This window comes from Palaemon carinicauda, chromosome 23, assembly GCF_036898095.1.
Source record: "Palaemon carinicauda isolate YSFRI2023 chromosome 23, ASM3689809v2, whole genome shotgun sequence".
NCBI classification, from domain to species: domain Eukaryota; kingdom Metazoa; phylum Arthropoda; class Malacostraca; order Decapoda; family Palaemonidae; genus Palaemon; species Palaemon carinicauda.
Window position 1 is genome coordinate 88,058,440 of NC_090747.1, and position 20,000 is coordinate 88,078,439.

The 20,000-nt window shown below is 35.6% G+C and overlaps 1 protein-coding gene across 8 annotated transcripts in view; it reads right to left on the reverse strand.

Moving 5' to 3' along the window:
- LOC137617210 (trithorax group protein osa-like) overlaps positions 1 to 20,000 on the reverse strand; it is a 103,490-nt gene that overhangs the window by 62,469 nt on the left and 21,021 nt on the right. For 6 of the 8 annotated variants that reach the window (XM_068347141.1, XM_068347136.1, XM_068347135.1 and 3 more), the window contains exon 2: positions 6,208 to 6,254. The exons of the other annotated variants lie outside the window; for them this stretch is intronic. Coding sequence is in view for 5 of the 6 variants with exons in the window: in XM_068347136.1 (XP_068203237.1) it covers positions 6,208 to 6,254 (47 nt within the window). In the remaining variant the exon portion in view is untranslated. The remainder of the gene's footprint in view (positions 1 to 6,207; positions 6,255 to 20,000) is intronic. 8 annotated transcript variants of the gene reach the window in all.

The following is a 20,000-nucleotide window of genomic DNA, read 5'->3' on the forward strand; positions in this document are numbered from 1 at the left end:
ATTGCAGCTGTAATAGGAATGAATAAAATAAGTATACAAGGGAAACCTTTAGAATATATTTATGTATCAAATCCTTCCATATAGACTGAGAATAATAAAAACTTAAAGTTGGCCATGTTCCTAAAAAAAAAATGGCCACGTTCCCAAGAAGTATTCATATATATACGAAACTTCTAAGCCCATAAACAATCTGCTGGAATAAAACTGCTTTTACTATTATCAAGAGGTGCCAACACCAATAATAGAAAGATTTCGCTTTAACACGTGGTCTTTGTTTACCACCTGATGACTCACGTGACTTACACATATTGCCACCTGCCATTAAGAAGTATTCTTCTTTTTTTACGTTTGCTTCTTGGGGCGAAACACGTGCCAAACACAACTACTGCCACAGATATCAAACAGTGGGAATGAAAATCTCCAAAGGGGGGGTATATCAAATCACTTTTTGCGTCACTCACAATTAGTAAAATGAGAGAGAGAGAGAGAGAGAGAGAGAGAGAGAGAGAGGAGAGAGAATGCATCGATAATTATAGGGTTTTTGTGTCTTTCTTACTCGCACCTGGAGCAGTCCTCCATCCGGTTACGCTCTAGTTCACAAGAACTCTCGTTTCTATTTATTTGCGTCTGAATATCTTGAGCGAAAGCTATAAACAAACACTTCAAGGAGTTTTACAAAGCATGACATCAAGCATCTGAATATATAAATAATGAGAGAGAGAGAGAGAGATGAGAGAGAGAGAGAGAGAGAGAGAATCCTTAAACTGGACACCTCACCACAACCAACCAAAACTACTATTTACATTCTCAGCAAGGCCCACACGTGGCCATCCCTTCAGGCTATCATCAGCTGATTCATCTTCAACATCGCCCTCTATCACCTCTAAACTCATTAGGTAACCCATCCCCTTCTCACCCCCCCCGCCCCCCCCCCGCGCCTTCTTAATCTCCCATGACCAGGCCAAACAAGTCTGAACTTTACAACACTAACCTTGGGCAAAAACGCATAATAAAAAATAAAAAAAAAGTTCATTTGGATGATGCGGCTGCCTTTATAAGAATTCGCGTACACAGGGAGATGATAAAATCAAGAAATATGTCGGGAATTCTGAGAGAGAGAGAGAGAGAGAGAGAGAGAGAGAGAGAGATTCATTAGTTGACAGAATTTCCTTGTAAATATTGGCAGTATTATACTAACATATAACTAAATAATCACATTTTTATTTGGAAATACCTAACATGCCATTTGTGAATATTTCACGTTTCTTCAATCAGCAGGAGAAGGGGAAAGACATCGTGGCATTAGCCAGAGCCAATGGACACAGGTCAATAACTTCTGCAGTATCCTACTCGAACACGCACAACTGCAACGATCGTGTAAAGCTACTCAAGAGCGCAATTAGGAAATGTCCATATTGAAGAGACATAACTTGCAGAGTACAAAAAGCTTTAGCGTGAGAAATTTCAATGGGAATTTATGCAGGAATATAGAACAAATATTGAAATAAGAGTGCATTAAAACAAATGTGTTTCTGCCGGAAAACAAATAAATCAAATGTTTAACGACCAGTGATACTAACACGGAATGTCTCCATTCCGAAAAAAAGCCACATAAGACACGTGTATATACAATTAAAAAAAAAAACCGACACCAGCTCCTGACTGTGCTACTAAATTTTATAAATTTAAATTTCTGAAATATTTCAGGAACCGTTTACGACCCATCACTACTTTGGACACCATTCGTTTAACTTTGTCCTTGTATCCATAAATATAGTAAAAAAGAAAACTTAACATTTATAGTTAAGTGTACTCAGTGGAACCTTATTAACTATTGACTAAACTCTTTAAATCTTCATAGCAAAATATACCTCTGCATTTGTATCTGTTTCTGCCTAGTTCTGCGAGTGCAAGGGTGTAGTTCCAGGTACAATATAACAATGAATATTCAAGAGAGAGAGAGAGAGAGGAGAGAGGAGAGAGAGAGAGAGAGAGAAGGGGTGGCGGAGGTGGGAGACTTTTGTCACCTATTAAACAATCATCAGATTCAGTAGTGTCCACCACAAACTCTGTTTAAAGCAGAGATGGCCAAGAGCCCTCTCTTACCCCCTCCCCCTCTTTCCTTTATTCAACTTTAAAGCCTAGAGCTAGCAGCTACCTTCATCTCCCCCCCCCCCCACCTTCCTTTGAAAGGGTCACCCAGGACCCGAACCCCTAGACAGGGCCCTTCTCTTTCCTTCCCTCCCATTTGCTGATCTAGGAAAGGATTTCGGTACAGTACTTTACTACAGGACACCGTTTCGCAAGTGGCCATGTATCTCTCTCTCTCTCTCTCTCTCTCTCTCTCTCTCTCTCTCTCTATGGAATGATTGTTTTCTATCATAAGTCCCAGTTTCTTATTTCATTCTACAGTATAAAAAAAAAACATTTCGTTGTTACAGTCGATTTTGCATTAATAATTACACTCCTTCAGAGAGAGAGAGAGAGAGAGAGAGAGAGAGAGAGAGAGAGAGAGAATGTTGAACATAAGAGCTTTAAGGCAACAAATATTACATCACAGTCCTGAAGCAATATTGGCCAACTTCAACCAAATCAAAATTCAAGTTTGGTCAAAGTTCGCCCTCACCGATTACCTCTGCCAAACTTTCCTCAAACTTCCGACCGTTGTGTCAACAAAGCAACTCCTACAATCTGTTAGTCTCTCTCTCTCTCTCTCTCTCTCTCTCTCTCTCTCTCTCTCAAATCCTGCATGGTAAGTATAACCAATCACTCAATGAATATGGTAATGAAAGCTCATTACATAGAAAAAGATTTTTTAATATAAGGAGGAATCATTTAATATTCAGAGGGTTCAAGTTTCAAGCACTAGTAGCATGCAAGAAAGCTAACGTGCTACTCTGCATAAGAACAGTACCTTGGATAGTCAAATGAGGAAAAAGCTTCTAATTTATCTAATTACGATTATTTAATTTAATAAAAAAAACCATTCCAATACTTCAACTAATACGGTATCTATGCATTTCAAGTAACAAAGACTCCAAACGTATACGGATTGATCTATGATAACTGCCAGTAGTAACTTTCAGAATTTATATCAATGTAACAATGGGTAAACCTACCATATATGAAAAAAGTGCACAAATACATTAAAGTGCATGGGATGAAAAGCAGAAACTACAACCCTCCTATATATAAAGAGTGCACACATTCGCATATGCATTCAACTCAACGTGGCGTTGAAGTCGAGAAAGGTAGAAGAGTAGATAGAAGTGATGGTGGCTGTGGGAGAGTGTATGTTTCGTGTGTGCGTGCGTGTGTGTAGTGCTGCAACCCTCTCGGTGATTTGGCCTCACACATCCAACACTGGCCAACATTGAGAGAGACGTGCCGTGGGTAGCAATCACCAGAACACGCACCCCCAACCGCCTCCTTAACAACTCACCCCTCTCCCCCCACCTTCCAATCTCCATGAGCAACCCCCCAACCCCCGAACCCTCATCCACTCCCCGAAAATCACCAGACCCAACATATCTTCCCCTTCGTCATCCTTCGCCACTACAACCACCATTCCTCTCCAACCCACACCAGTCGCCCCCCCCCCCCCATTTTCTCGCTCCCTCCCCATTTCTGCCTTTCACAAGCTGCAACCCCGCAGACAGTTTCACTCTATGTACCATTTTCCCACAAAGCTTCGACTTGCAGACATCAATGGCGCAACAGCAGAGAGAGAGAGAGAGAGAGGAGAGAGAGAGAGAGAGCTATGGCAGTAGTAAGGGAGATTATGGAACGACGGTAGATGAGAGGGGGGGGGTAGGGTAAGGGTAGTGGCAGAGCGGTTGTTCCGAATGAAGGGAATTCTGAAAATTGGCCTCTCCACTATTCCACCACTATCAAGTTCATCTGGTTCGCATTTACGTCATGAAGCAATAGGGGGAGAAATGGCGGATCCCACATCTACACGAGCGCGCGCCCGCGCATATACCAGCTTGGTTTGGCGGGGAAAGAGATCTGGGAAGGCTGAGTTACTTACTGACTAAGGTGGTGGAGGGATTTTGGAGGAGGAGAATTGAAAGGTTATCTAGCCCGTAGTATTAAGTCGCTGTTCGTTAAGAGAAAGAAAATACACGATGAAAGGAAAGAGATTTTGTTTGAAGAAAATTTAAAAATTACAAAATTTGTTTGAAGAAAATTTAAAATTACAAAATCATTAAAACAAAGAGTGAACGCATCAACGTGATATGGTTTTATGAGAGAGAGAGAGAGAGAGAGAGAGGAGAGAGAGAGGGCGCTTTTTTCCTACATAAATTTTAAATTAATAGTTCAAGGCATCGCATCAACATGGTAAAGTTACGAGAGAGAGAGAGAGAGAGAGAGAGAGAGAGAGAGAGAATTTTGTTATATAAGGAAATTTTAAAAATTACCAGATCAAAGAGTAAGCACGTCAGAGAGAGAGAGAGAGAGAGAGAGAGAGAGAGAGAATCTTGTTCCACAAGAAAATTTAAGTTACAAGACCAAAGAATATGCACATCGTGATAAAGTTGAGAGAGAGAGAGAGAGAGATGAGAGAGAGAGAGAGAGAGAGAATCTTCGTTACAAGAAAATTTAAAATTACTAGACCAAAGAATAAGCACAGCATAATAAAGTTGCACGAGAGAGAGAGAGAGAGAGAGAGAGAGAGAGAGAGAATCTTGTTACACAAGAAAATTTAATAGACCAAAGAATAATCACATCATGATAAAAGTAGCACGAGATGAGAGAGAGAGAGAAGAGAGAGAGAGAGAGAGAGAGAATCTTGTTACACAAGAAAATTTAATAGACCAAAGAATAATTCACATCATGATAAAGTAGCACGAGAGAGAGAGAGAGAGAGATGAGAGAGAGAGAGAGAATCTTGTTACACAAGAAAATTTAATAGACAAAGAATAAGCACATCATGATAAAGTAGCACGAGAGAGAGAGAGAGAGAGAGTGAGAGAGAATCTTGTTACACAAGAAAATTTAATAGACCAAAGAATAATCACATCATGATAAAGTAGCACGAGAGAGAGAGAGAGAGAGAGAGAGAGAGAGAGAGAATCTTGTTACACAAGAAAATTTAATAGACCAAAGAATAAGCACATCATGATAAAGTAGCACGAGAGAGAGAGAGAGAGAGAGAGAGAGAGAGAGAATCTTGTTACAAAAAATTTAAAAATTACTAGACCAAAGAATAAGCACAGCATAATAAAGTTCCACGAGAGAGAGAGAGAGAGAGAGAGAGAGAGAAGAGAATCTTGTTACACAAGAAAATTTAAAAATTACTAGACTAAAGAATAAGCACAGCATGATAAAGTTGCACGTGAGAGAGAGAGAGAGAGAGAGAGAGAGAGAGAGAGAATGCCTCAAACACCTAGAAGTGAATCTCAGAGAGAGAGAGAGAGAGGTGCCAGGCGAGATGGGGGGGGAGGGTCAATTTAAGACTGGAGAATGGTTTGATAACCTTACATAATACGGACCTTACTATTACACTTGGCATCTCAACTTTAGGCCAAACATCAAGGGCAAACCGTTTCCGGGTGAGGCGCCTCATACAAATAAAAATGGTAAGAGTGCCAGTTTATATCGAACTCGCACGATATGAAAAAAAAAAAAAAGTTATTTAAAATGTCTTCCCTTAAAGCTCTTATACCATAATTTGACAGGGTGGGAGGCTGAGCCGTGAGAGCTTGAATGGATATTCAAACCAAATGCCGCTATCGACTTCCTTGAAAAAAATTTACATAAGAAATAGAATACTTTCCGAAAACTTTTTTTTTTCTTTTATCTTTTCATAAAGGAACTTCTTTCATTCTCAAGACCACAAATATCGGGTAGATTTCTCAAGTATGGATGACTTAGTATATTGAATTTTCAATGAAAAGTCGAAAAATTGAATAATTCAAAATTTATACAACCGTAATACTCGTAGTAATATCAAGCTGAATTGGACATCTGAGAAGAATTCCTAGACCTACATCGTATGAAGAAATCTCTTCTTACTTTAAAAATTTCAAAAAAAAAAATGTGTTTTTAGTTTAAGTTGACGCTTATCTAAACTTAATTATATCGTCCTAAACATCAGAGTATCAATTACCACAACCAAGACCCATTCTAAGTGAATGCCTGGTTATGAATCTACAACAATCCTTAACTTACGTCTATCAAACACTTGTACAAAATATTTCTTACTTCATAGCCACAAGAAAACCGGACTGCGGACCAGTTACGCCATATACCTGAAAAGACAGAGGAAATATATCAGATTTACGAATCTTTTGAATATAAAAATTTAGTAAAATTTTTTAATATAAAAAATGTAGTAAATTTTTTTTAATATAAAAATGTAGTAATTTTTTTATTATAAAAATTGTAGTAATTTTTTTTAATATAAAAATGTAGTAAATTTTCTAATATACAAATGTAAACAATTTACAAAGTAAATAAATATCATAATTCCCTATTTCATATATAATATTTTTCAATCTTTTTGACACAAAAAATGTAACAAACAATTTACAATAAAGTAAATAATAAATATAATTCAGCATTCCAGATGTAGTAATTCCACAATAAATAGATAACAATCACACACATTACAGTCCTTCAGACACTCGAACCTTTCGTAACACTGCCAAGGGGAAAATGTTGGAATATAAATCTTTACAATCTTTCACTTGGATCATCTCCATCCTCAACAACAGCTAAATGTATCGGGTAGATATGATGAGATTTTACGCTTATTCACCGAGAGAAATATTCTACACCTCACAGGGAAAGTTGCCTTAAGTAATCCACTCTACTTTGGATAAAAAAAATATAAAAATAATTATAACCATCTCATAAGGTTTTCCATTGCTATCAAAATCATAAAACAGGAGTATGACTGTTTTAATCTTTGCTCATATACCTCATCTAATGGTATATTTTGTTTTTAGGATACATTCACCTAAAATGTTGTCCTTAATATTATTAAATTGTCCGTTAAGTTATTAAACCTATTTTAACAAAATTAATTATCGAGCTTAAGGTTAACATTTTTTAATGTCAAAACGTGAGTATTTTACACTTTCAGTCGAAATAGAGATGAAGAGAATTCTCAGAAGTTTGTTCTCAAACAGGGTGCCAATTCTGCTCTAAGTAAGTTAAATTCAAAACTTAGTAAAAGACAGTAACCAAGAACTATATTTGTATTCTTGCATTTGAATTTTGAGAATACTGCACAAACACTAACCTCACTGTTAGAGTAAAGATCTTAATACACTTTTTTAGAGACTAGCGAATAAATAGCTTGGATCTACAAATAATATTTACCGATTTAATTGGCAAACAAAATATGACATCTGCATGTATGATAGATCACCGTAAAATATTAACTTTTATAACAATGTTTATTCCAAAAGTAATTCCTGGGGTATAATAAAAACAAGATAGTATGACTGAAATACATCGTCACTCTTCTGTCAGTACGTAACATTCTCCGACCAAACAAAATTAAACTCGTCACAAGCATAAAAAGTTAATTTAGGCTTCATTGGACACTAAATGTGACTTTACTAAACATATGTCAACTGCAAAATAATGTCACAAGATATGTTAATCCAAGTGACCTATATACAGTACAAACCACACTTCACCCCCATAATCTACAAAATTATATCAAAACTTGAGAGAGAGAGAGAGAGAGAGAGAGAGAGAGAGAGAGAGAGAGAGAGACCAATACTATTGTCTTATCGTAACAATATTTACTATTTCCTCCATTACACGTGGAAAGCTCTTTCAACTACTGTATATCAATGCAAAAGATAAAGCTTTAAGCTAAGCCAGGGTCCCGTTAAAACAATGACGTATGTCACAAATAAAAGTTGTGATGGACCAAATTCGGAACGTTAGAGAGAGAGAGAGAGAGAGAGAGAGAGAGAGAGAGACTTGAACTTTCAACACAAGTCAATTTTAAATTTCTAAGCAGCCTTCTCCTAGCCAGCCGCACTCCGAAAATTTACCTAATTTGAATTTCCTTGGTAATTAGCTACTCCGACTAAATACAGCATGGATGGGAGGGGAGGTAAAGGCTTTGGGTGCCGTAGGGAATATAAGATAGAATGGGAAAGAGGGAGAACAGCAGGAAAAAAAGGGGAAAATAAGCGGGGGGAAAGGGGGGTTCAGGGAAGCAATTATACAACGGCTGTGAAGGTAATCAGAGGTAATTAGGGTGAAAATAATATCCAGTTGAGGTCCTCTTTATCTAATTAATAATTACCGTAATGAATGGATGAGAAAGGATGAGACGGAGGCTATGGGAACTAGAGGGGGGGGAGGGTGCCACCCTTGAGGTGCTTTTTCAAGATTTCATTAAGCCAATTAATCAATTTACAATTGTCCTCTGTCAAAACCCACAGCATAAGATAATCGTAATCTTGAGGTCATTTGGCTTAATTTCTTTTTAAATACTGTACTTCAATAGAAAAATTTTACTTTTTTCACGAGTTTTAAATTTACATGCGTACACACACATACATATACATATATATACATATAGATGTATATATATACATACATACATATATAATATATATATATATATATATATATATACGAACTGATATATTGTACAGAAGGATTAAGCTTAAACAAATATAAACTCCAAGATTATACCTTACAAAACTATCATTTATTTCAAGACTGTGTTTAAATAACAATACTAGGAGAGTAGTAGCTTTACCCAAAATGCAAACAATGTAAAGCAACTGCATATAATTTCCAATGTAGATTCCTATCAGGACCTGGGTGGTGGTTTCCGCCAGGCCAACTCATTCTCATATGCAAAATAGGACTTGCGTCTCTTGTAAACATTTTGGGGGACGTGCCGATCAGAGCAAGGCGTCGGCAATAAGTTTGGTGATTAAAATGTATTAGAGAAAAACAAGGAAAGTGGACATTTGATTCACTGAACTCTATAGATTACTATTAGCAGTTAAAATTTCCATTTGTATTATAATTCATCAAGATCTGATGCTTTACATGAAGAAATATGCCTTGCTTCCATTGCCTAATTTTGCTTATGACAACTTTGAATTTCAAAAGTCAAAATTGCAATAGATTTCCATAGTCAGGCTAAGCACTTAATAAAAAATTTTATTAGGCTAAGAAAGCCGCAGTAGCTTCAAAATATTCAACACAAAGTCGGGGACCTAACAGAGGTTGAAGATACGCCAAGACCCTGAATACTATTCATGTGAATCGAAACATCTGATACTTCACACAGTTTGAAATGTGCTCATCACATGTCACTATCTACAAAGGGCAGATAATTTATTAAAATAAATCATAAGCAAACTCCCCCCCACCCCACCCTCACCGATATCACAATATATAGTCTTAATATATATACAGTATATATATATATATATATATATACACATATATATATATATATATATACATATATATATATATATATATATATTAGGAAAAAAAACAAATATTCCAAAGTATAATTAGATATGGCAATCAGTTAAAAAAAAATATGTCGCCAACATATTCCAATTAAAATATCAAGAAATTATTCAACGCATGATAACACTGTTTCCCTCTAGTGCAACATTATTTTTCCATAAAAAATTCAAAACAAAAAATTGTACAAGAAATATCTTAAAAGTTCCGTTAATAACATCCTATGCCCACAATCACCAGATGTAATCAATCATTAAACCAATAATACTAAGTATCCTTTGAAAGATGACCGAGGGCTTTGCGTGCATAGACAGAAGTTTGGGAATTGACTATGACAGTGACAAGCAATTTTCCCAACTCTCTCTCTCTCTCTCTCTCTCTCTCTCTCTCTCTCTCTCTCTAAACTACCGACGAATTCTCACCCTAGTACATCCCCTGACAGGAGACCTGACACATGTGAGAGCAATGATCGCACTAGTTTAGAATGATTCAGCAATTCTTAGGCGATTAACTTACTGCGTTAAATCATCTTTCCTAAATCATAATACATTTAAAATTATCTAAATAAGGATGAAACGTTGTTTATGTCATGGCAAGTCTTATTTGCAAGGATATAAATACATAAAGCAAGGATTACATCAAAGTGATATGCTAACCCGATTTGTAAAGGGATTCTATGTTAATGCAGGTTAAAAAAAGGGAAAGTCTTATGAAAAAAAATTATTTTCCTAATATCTTATCTTGTGTTTTCCTTCTACTTTATTCCGAGAGACATGCGCAATTGCTTATTTAAAATCAAAACTTGTACATATGAGAGAGAGAGAGAGAGAGAGAGAGAGAGAGAGAGAGAGAGAGAAAATCGTTCCTTTACTGGATCTCGTCCTGGAACAACTTTCCATTGCGTGAAACAAAGGGAATTCAAAATCAAAATAAAATATATCAATGGCTGTCGAACAAAACTATGGAACTGTCCAATATTCGAATTAACAACCTAGCAACGATACCTATGACTGACTCAAAACGTTTTTCTAAAGAAAAACCTTAAGTTCTTTCACGCAAGGGAAAAACGAATTCTCCCCAACGTTATATGAAAAGGTCCCTGGACTGCGATGACATCCAATAAAACGTAAAGTGAAGACACGAAGACGAAACCATACTAGGGCAGAGAGTGGTGGCGGGATGGATGAAAAGAACAGACTGACTGGTCAGCTGAAACAAGGAGGGGATGCTGACATACAGCACAGGTGAATTTGGCTCTTGAAATTTAAGTTGCAGATTCCATGAGACAAGGCTGAAATGCAAACGTATATATATACACTACTCAGAACAGCTGACCTCAAAGACACTCCTTTTTTTGTTAATGACAGAACAAATAAGGAATTGGCAAAAAGCTAAATGTGCTAATTATTACTATTATTAAATGCTAAGCTACAACCCTAGTTGGAAAAGCAGGATGCTATAAGCCCAGGGGCCCCAACAGGGGAAATAGCCCAATGAGGAAAGGAAATAAGGAAAAATATTTTAAGAAGAGTAACATCAAAATAAATATTTCCTACATAAACTATAAAAACTTTAACATACCAAGAGGAAGAGAAACTAGATAGAACAGTGTGCCCGAGTGTACCCTCAAGCAAGAGAACTCTAACCCAAGACAGTGGAAAGACCATGGTACAGAGGCTATGGCACTACCCAAGACTAGAGAACGATGGTTTGATTTTGGAGTGTCCTTCTCTTAAGCAAACTATGTATCGATATAAAAGAATCAGTCCTACAAAAAAAGTCTTTCAGAGCCTTAAATGATAAAGATTTTCTCTGAATGAAAATTAACTCAATTACAAGTAACACAAATTTTACTCTTAATTGCACAGTAATTCACATAAGTATAATCGATTAAACCGTAATTACTGACCGAAAAAATTATATACAATACAGTATCAGTTACCATGAAATAATTTTTTGAAATAATTACCTGAAAAATCATAAGTCGTTTTGAAATCGAGAAGCAAATCAACAGCAGCCCTCAACCAAGTTGAGGAAATTAAGAAGTCTGATCAAATCTTTTTCACCCATATACTAGTTTGACGCGTTAGTCAGTCACCCAATTCGCAAAAGTTGAAACAATAGCTTGATGTCAATCCTTCACTAGTAACACGTGACTTGACACACGCACACGCCACCGAATATATATAGTCCAGACTTTCTCACGGGATCCCTAACTTTTTTTTTTTAAGAGATGGAAATTCGTTGCTCAAATGGAATAAAAAAAAGATTGAATAGCAGCGTCGTGACAAGAGACTTTACAGTTTTCGTTCCCGAGACATAAAAAAGCAGTTTTGTTTGTTTAAAGATTCCCCCATAATTTTACGTTCAATGACGTGTCACATTCCAGTCGGATAAATTATCATACGTTCTTTATAATGCAGAGAGAGAGAGAGAGAGAGAGAGAGAGAGAGAGAGAGAGAGAGAGAGAGAGAGAGAGAGAGCTCAATCTAAAAATCTGGACTAAAATTCAACTCTGGAAAATACTTTCATAGATAGCCACGCTTTGGGGGTATCTGGTACCTAAAAATATCAAACAAGTTTTTTTTAGACTCAAGTACTTCATTTAGAAATCCATAAATAGCGTTTTAAGCACTTCAAACGTACTGAACTTTTGAAGTGGCACGTAGATGCTTGTGCGTTTAACTTCATATGTCACGTACTTGGTATTTATATGCAGTAAATGTGATCGTATCATATGATCTTATAAGAAGTTAATCTTAACATATAAATGTACTTTTAACAAATTTCACTTTTTTTTTCTTTTGATATATCCAAAATGACAAGCTGTGAAAACACTAGACATGTTCAGGCTTATCATCCATTTAAAATTACGAAACTTAATGGAGTATGCAATTATGCGCATTTGGCGAAATGAATTTACTTGACTGTAAAACCAATTAATATTACCCACCATTTCAAAGCTTGCTAATTTCAAAACATTGATTACTATTAGAATTGCTTAACAAGGCAAGATCAGCAAAATGACGCAATATTTCAAGACAAGTTCTATTACAAAAGCCATTCAAAAAAAAAAAAGGAAAAAAATATTCTTGCAAGAGGAAACAAATTTAATCAAAGGTATTTTATCTTAATTGAGGCGGTAAGTGTTGTCATAACAAGCTGTGTACGAAGTTATACAAAAACACAATTTTCAAGTGTTAGTGTTAAAATAAAATGTGTGCGAAGTCATATAAAAGCACCTTTTACGGTATAGAATTTAAAGGAAATTAGATAAACGTAAACTCAAGAAATGCGAGGTCAAAGTAATTAAGTTGTGGCATAGTTGTGGTGCTCCAGCCAGGATGCGTCTAATATGCAGTTATATTAATGCCTTCTTTACGGTGTTCAAAAGTATCAGCTAATTACAAACTTTAAGAACTTCATGGCAACAACTTAAGGAAGGTCAAGGTCATCACGATTTTCCTCAAGGTAAGATGTTTGTGCTAATATAAGCCTTTATGAATTATATGAAGCCATATTTCCTGACGTTCAAAACGACGAAAATATAATAAATGAGAGATTGGAATACATAACTTTGGACATTGTGAAAATTAATTCATCAAAATGTATCTAGGTGAGAATTTTACATAAAATGCTGGAAATACCAAACCTACATGGCCATTATGATAATACCCTTTTCAGAGGGAACGTTCATAAGAACTAACAACTTTCCAAACCAGAAAAGGCTGCACCGATATCCCTAATAAGAGAACGAAAACTGTAATATAATGAATACTAACCAAACATACTTTATACACCTTATATTGTTTCGGCTGACTCCAGTGGCAAAGTACATTATACTTTAAAAATTATTGCTAAAATGCATGGATTGTAAGGATACAGTCTTGAATTTCGAAACAAGAATAATGTTTCTTCACGGTACCTCTCCTTGGCACCCCGTTTAAGTAAACTATGAGGGCAGAGAAATCTTTTTAAAATGTCACCTAGGTTGCATTATGGAAATTTGTCATATGCATGTGCGTATACATATTACATACATGTAAATAAGTACGATACAAAATATTACTAAAGACTTCTGAAACTATAACTGAATGACAAAGGTCAGTTAGCATTGTCAAACATTTTCTTAGTCAAAGAGCGAGAAACACAAAATCGTCATAACACCATTTTTAAGAATAAGGAGGATAATTATATACTTTGATATTAATTTTTTTTTTTTTTCATAATATGCTTGGCAACCAAATTAAAGCTATCCTCTCAACTCGCAAATACGGCACAATCTGTACTGTTTTTCTGCAATACAGAGGTTACCAATATACAGTATATGCTTCCAACATTACTTAATACAATAGGCAATTCAAACAAATGATTATGGTTCAAATAAAACAAAATCGAAATAATACTAAATTCAACATTCGACCAAATATACAACACATGAAACACCTGGAACACTAAAACCAGCCACCCTTCAGAACAGTACTCTCATTTCCTCTCTTTATTCACGTCCTTTGCGACTCCCGGGCTCGTTCGCTCTCCCTCTCTCTCTCTCTCTCCCCCTTTCACCCTTCTTCCTTCTACCAGTGGGTGAATGCAGAAACAGGAAGCAAAGTAATGGAGCAGGCAGTTCAGACCCATCCCAACCTCTCCTATCTCCAGAGGGGAGGAGGGAACGTAAGTGGTTGGTCAAAGCCATCTGGCAAGCGAGCGGACTGACAGGAGGGTAGGAGAGGAGGGTATGCTCTGAGAAAGGGTCACGCTGGGGACATCAGGGAATGGGCAGAGGCTGGGTAGGGAGAAGGGCACAATAAAGGCCACTTGGTAACACTAAGCCACAACAAGGCCCTTTTATATTCTTAAACGTTGGGGAGAGAGAGAGAGCGGCAACAGCAGACAGACTTTCCACCCAACGAAAAACACTGAATTTCAAAAAGAACATTTAATAATAACACGCTAACTACATCATTGGACTTTCTTTACTGATTTCCCAGTGTGATGGCAAGCAATAGCAAGCATTATCTAAAATATTATGTCTAAATAATATAGATTTTACCAAAATCTAAACATGTCGGCTTCCAGCGCCGATATCCGAGCATCTAATAATAATAATAATAATGTTTATTGGACAAAAAATATTTACATACAAAGATTTACAAAAAGAAAAAAAGACTCAGTCCAAGCCCATGTGGAGCAGAGCTCTTCGGGCAATAATACAACAAAATAACATCATCAATTAAGTAAAAATAAAAAATAAAGTAAATATGGATATAGATATACAAAATGTACGCATACATATACATAATCATATGTATACAAATAGATACATATAAATGAGAATCTTAGCCTAAAAACAAATGGAAATGCATATTTATATGATAGGGAAAGATGGTATATGAAAGCTAATGGTATATACATTGAAAAAAATTGTAGATATTAAGCAAAAAACTCAGTAAAAGAACTAGTTTTACAAATAAAAAAATATTCTAAACAATGAAACATACTTGCGTTGTGGTTAGGTAGGCAAGTATAAATATTTATTAACAAAGCTTAATACCCAGATAACAGGAGATTTGTATATGATATCTTAAAAGACCGAACGCTAAGCAGTGCCTTTAGATAAGCGGGCAGAGTATTCCAAAGTTTAATACCTTGGTATAGATACGATTGCTCGCATCTATTAATACGTATGAAAGGGAGAGTTAAGTTTGAATTTCTTGTTCCATATGGATGAACTGATTGTTCCTGAATTATTTTTCGTCTTAAATCTGGAAATTTGTTCAAAATAAGTGTTTGGAACATCATATTCATTAAGGAGAGCTTATAATTGTCTTCCAGCTTCAATATCGAGAGAGACCGGAAAAGTGGCGATGTATGAGCTAAGTAATCACTGGAGCTTATGATTCTTACCAGTCTTTTTTGAATTACAATTAATGGTTGCAAGACATTTCTACTACTACTCCCCCACGCCGTATTGCAGTAATTTAGGTGAGGAGATACTAACGAGTGATACAATTGTTTTATAATATATAAGGGGAAATACTCTTTTAATCTATATATGATACCCATTACTTTGGCAATTTTATTAACTGTCATATTTACATGCTCACAGAAAGTTAGTTTATTATCAAGAATTATCCCTAAAAATTTACCACTGGACTTCTGATCCAAAGTGTGATTTCCTATAGCAACCCTTATGTTATCAGGAACTCTTCGTAGAGAAAAGATTATGAAGTATGTCTTTCTTTCATTTAAGGTTAACTTATTTGCTAGTAGCCAGTTTTTTACATGAGTTAAATCATTGGTTAGTGTATCACAGAGGGAGTAGATATTTTTATGTCTAAAGTGAAGCGTAGTGTCATCGGCAAAGAGTATGGAGCTTAACCTACCTACTGATCGAGGTAGATCATTGATATAGGCGAGGAAAAATAACGGTCCTAGGACTGATCCCTGGGGAACACCTATTTTGACATCCATAACCTCTGAGAGATGGCCATCGAGGGTCACAAATTGTTTACGACTCGTTAAGTAGGATTTTAGTAAGAGTAACGCATTTCCACGTATTCCATAATGTTCGAGCTTTTTAAGCAGCACATCATGAGACACTGTGTCAAAGGCTTTACTCAAATCTAAAAAGACCGCACCAAGGTATTCATTTTTATTCATCGCATTGTAGATATTTTCAAGAAGGTCATTTACAGCATCACTTGTACTAACGCCACGCAGAAAGCCATACTGACAGGAAGAAAAGATATTACATCTAGTAAAGAAAGAGTAGAGTCGATTGTACAATAATTTTTCAAAAATTTTATTCAATAAGGGAAGGCAACTTATTGGTCTATAGTTATTGACATCCGATTTATCACCAGACTTATGTAGCACAGTAACGCATGCTATTTTAAAAATGTCAGGATAAATGCCAGAGGCAATACAACGGTTGAACAATAAGGATATAGGAAAGGCAAGTAAACTAGCATTATTCTTATATAGTTTAGTAGGGGGAGAATGAATATTTGCTTTTTTGTTCTTTAGTTTTTTTATAATGTTGATTACTTCAAGTGGAGAAGATGGGGTCAAATAAATAGAGTGCTGATTTGAAGGAGGCAAATAGGAATGAAAATCTAACTGATTATTTTGAGGCAGGGCATCTCGGAGAGTAATGCCAATTGTAGAGAAATGAAGATTAAAAGCATTTGCAATCTGTTGGCTGTCAGTAATAGTTTCGCCGTTACGACCAATGAGTTTTCTTAGCGAAATGCGCTTTTTCTTTCCAGGCCTAAGGGACGAATTTATGAGATCCCAGGATTTTTTAGCATCATTTCGGAGTTGATCAAAAGTACTATCAAAATATTTTTTCTTTGCCACGCGAATTAATGTAAGCAACATATTACAATAGTTTCTATAGCGTTGGGCACTATAAGCACCCAATTTCATTCTTCGATATAAATTATGTTTAATGTTAATTGATTTCAGTAGCCCTTTGGAGAGCCACTTATTCACCAATCTTTTAACACTTACATATTTTGTTTTTAAAATACATCTTGCCAGAATCTAAACGACTCTAAAGATACAATTTACAAGAAAAGCTTTTGCTTTAAGAACTAAAGTCATCAACTAATTGGCTCTGACATCAGCATAACTAAAAGTGCAACTAAAACGTACCCTATCCTATAAGTAGTACTGTTGGCTCCAGGAGCACAGTACGTTTTAAAATGACAAAACACGCACTCAGTTCAGTTATAATATGAAGTACAGTATTTTAGTTCAGTCAAAAAAAATCGAAACAAACCAGATACCAAAACTATTATGCAGAGACTTCAATATTAAATTAACCTAGATATCAAAAAGGGGATTATCATGTGATCCACACTAATAACTAATAATAAATAATAATAAACAATAATAATAAACAAATAATAATAATAATAATAATAATAATAATAATAAATGATGCAAGAAATGTATAATTCTGCACATCTTTATAGAGATTACTCACATAGCATTTGGCGATGACAAAAATCACGGTGAAACTTCAAATCAAATATAAAAAGCACGTAGATAACACTTCAGTCTCCGACACCGAGTAAAGATTTGCTCCTTTACAAAAAGTTTCTAATGGTTTACACCAAAATTTCCTCAAATTCTAAATTCAAAAGTAAACAGTTTTTGCTACTGCAACGAGGTAATTTTACTTAATCGTCCCTCAAAATCGGTTGGAAATTATCAACGATTATACACCGAGGTAATGGCCAGCTTCCGTTTCCCTAAGCATGGCATATCACAACAGTATCATTAAACTACCTGCAGCTACTCCTCCCTTCCAGAACTCCGTCAGCGGCCCCTACCCTCACCCAAACCATAGTAGCAGCAGCAGCATCTACTCATCTGGCAGTGGCGCAGCAGCGGTACAGAAGTCAGCCAACGAGCAAGTGTGCGCACATGTACTGGAAATTTACCATTTCTCTTTCACCCTAGTTCGCTTGCTACCCAACTCTTTCGATCTACTGAGTCCTTATTCCTCAAGCGTTAGCAAATTACGTATTCGATGTAAATAGTTATGATATAATGAGATTCAACAGCGATGGTAAACAATATTTATGTATGCATATGAAATTTCCCTTTTCATAAGAAAACTAATTCTATGTAGCGGACTATAGTGTACCATACCGGACATTTATTTACAGCATATAATCTTGCTACATAAACACGTGAAGCAACTGTCATATTTAATAAAAGGAAAAAAAAAAACTAATAATGATCCTTTGACCTTTGCTCCACAAAACAAAACCTCACATCTCAGGAAATATCTCAAGGTTAAGGCCACTCGAAATTTTATTGCGATTCAATTATTCCAGATTTAAACGGAACAAGAGACCAGATGGCCTGGGAGTTAAACACACAATAAAAGCATTACAACTAAACGCCTTACTACAAAGACCTGCCCTGTTCCAAAGAATGTCTTCAAACTGTCAAATGTTATAAAAGAAGATTCAATGGATTTGACTTGTTTTAAAGGGGAATTTCATTAAATTATAATATGGGAGATCAAGTCGATCTAACTGTCATAATGCGACTGAGATGCGTCCCCCCGTATACGCCATTCTGTTAGCGATCTCAGAGAGGCTTCTCCTAGTCCCGATATACAAAAGCGACGCGGATGACTTCGGAAAGTGACTATTTCCAAAGACCATAAACAGCTATGGATATTTAATGATTGGAAATGTAGAGTCAGGAGTAATAAGTACCGCAAATGCTCTTGGAATAAGTTAAACAAGACCATATATACTGTATGTTGTGTATATATATAATATACATATTATTTTATATATATATATATATATATATATATATATATATATATATATATATATATATATATATATATATATATATATATATATATATACATATATATGAAGATGCATGAACTCTAGTAGTTTAGAGACCATATCATGTATACTTCTCAACACTACCAGTTGCAATAAATTATTTCATCAAGATCTTAAACTATAAATAGACAGAATTCACTGACTTCCTTTTGATATTCAAAGATTTTTCAAAACTATATGATAAAGGTCAATGAAAAAATTTAAAATGTTACTAATGCCTCAACCTTTACAAAGGCTTAATACATTTACATGGCAAGAAATTTCACAAATTTCCCAACTACTTCTAAAAGAATAGAGACAAAATTTGAAAAGTCAAATACAATTGACAGAGAAAGAAATCAAAAGAAGCACACACCGAAGAGGCAATTCTTAAGAAACGGCAAACAAGATATCTCATCGTATTTCGTGGCTGCGAATCTTGAACTCAACAAAGGCGAAGGACAGAGTCGGGAGCTTTAGTGGAAATCAATATCAAAACCCACCACAACACACCATTCTTCTCCTTACCCTTTCCTTGCCAACCCCACTAAAGAGAGAGAAGAAAAAATAAAAACTTCCTTTTCCCCTCTTCTTGCCTGGCGAGAAAACTTAATCCCAAATAAGGGGTAAGTCTGAAGGATCTTCGACTTCCCTTCTTCACCCTTCGCTTGAGCTGCCATTTTGATCTTGGATATTCCCTCAACCCACGTACAGTGTCAGGGTAAATTACTGGGCGATGGCATAACCTAATAGGACTTGAAAGAACTCCGCTCGGAAAGGACTGTTATTATAAAAGAATATAAATATCGAACACGTATAGCCTATGGCTGTTTGAAACTACATACATGTAAAGTTTGGATTGCAAACAAACCATGTTTAAAAATATAAGCATACTCGTGCTCGCCTGCAGCTAAGTTTTAAAACACGCTTTTCCAAACACATTACAGACGATGGTTACTTCATATAACCTTTACTGAATCGTTACTTTCGGTAAATATTTTTATGATTATCTACCAAACACCAAGTCACCATATATTTACCATGCACTGTAAAACTGCAGTAATAAATATAATATATATATATATATATATATATATATATATATATATATATATATATATATAGAGAGAGAGAGAGAGAGAGAGAGAGAGAGAGAGAGAGAGAGAG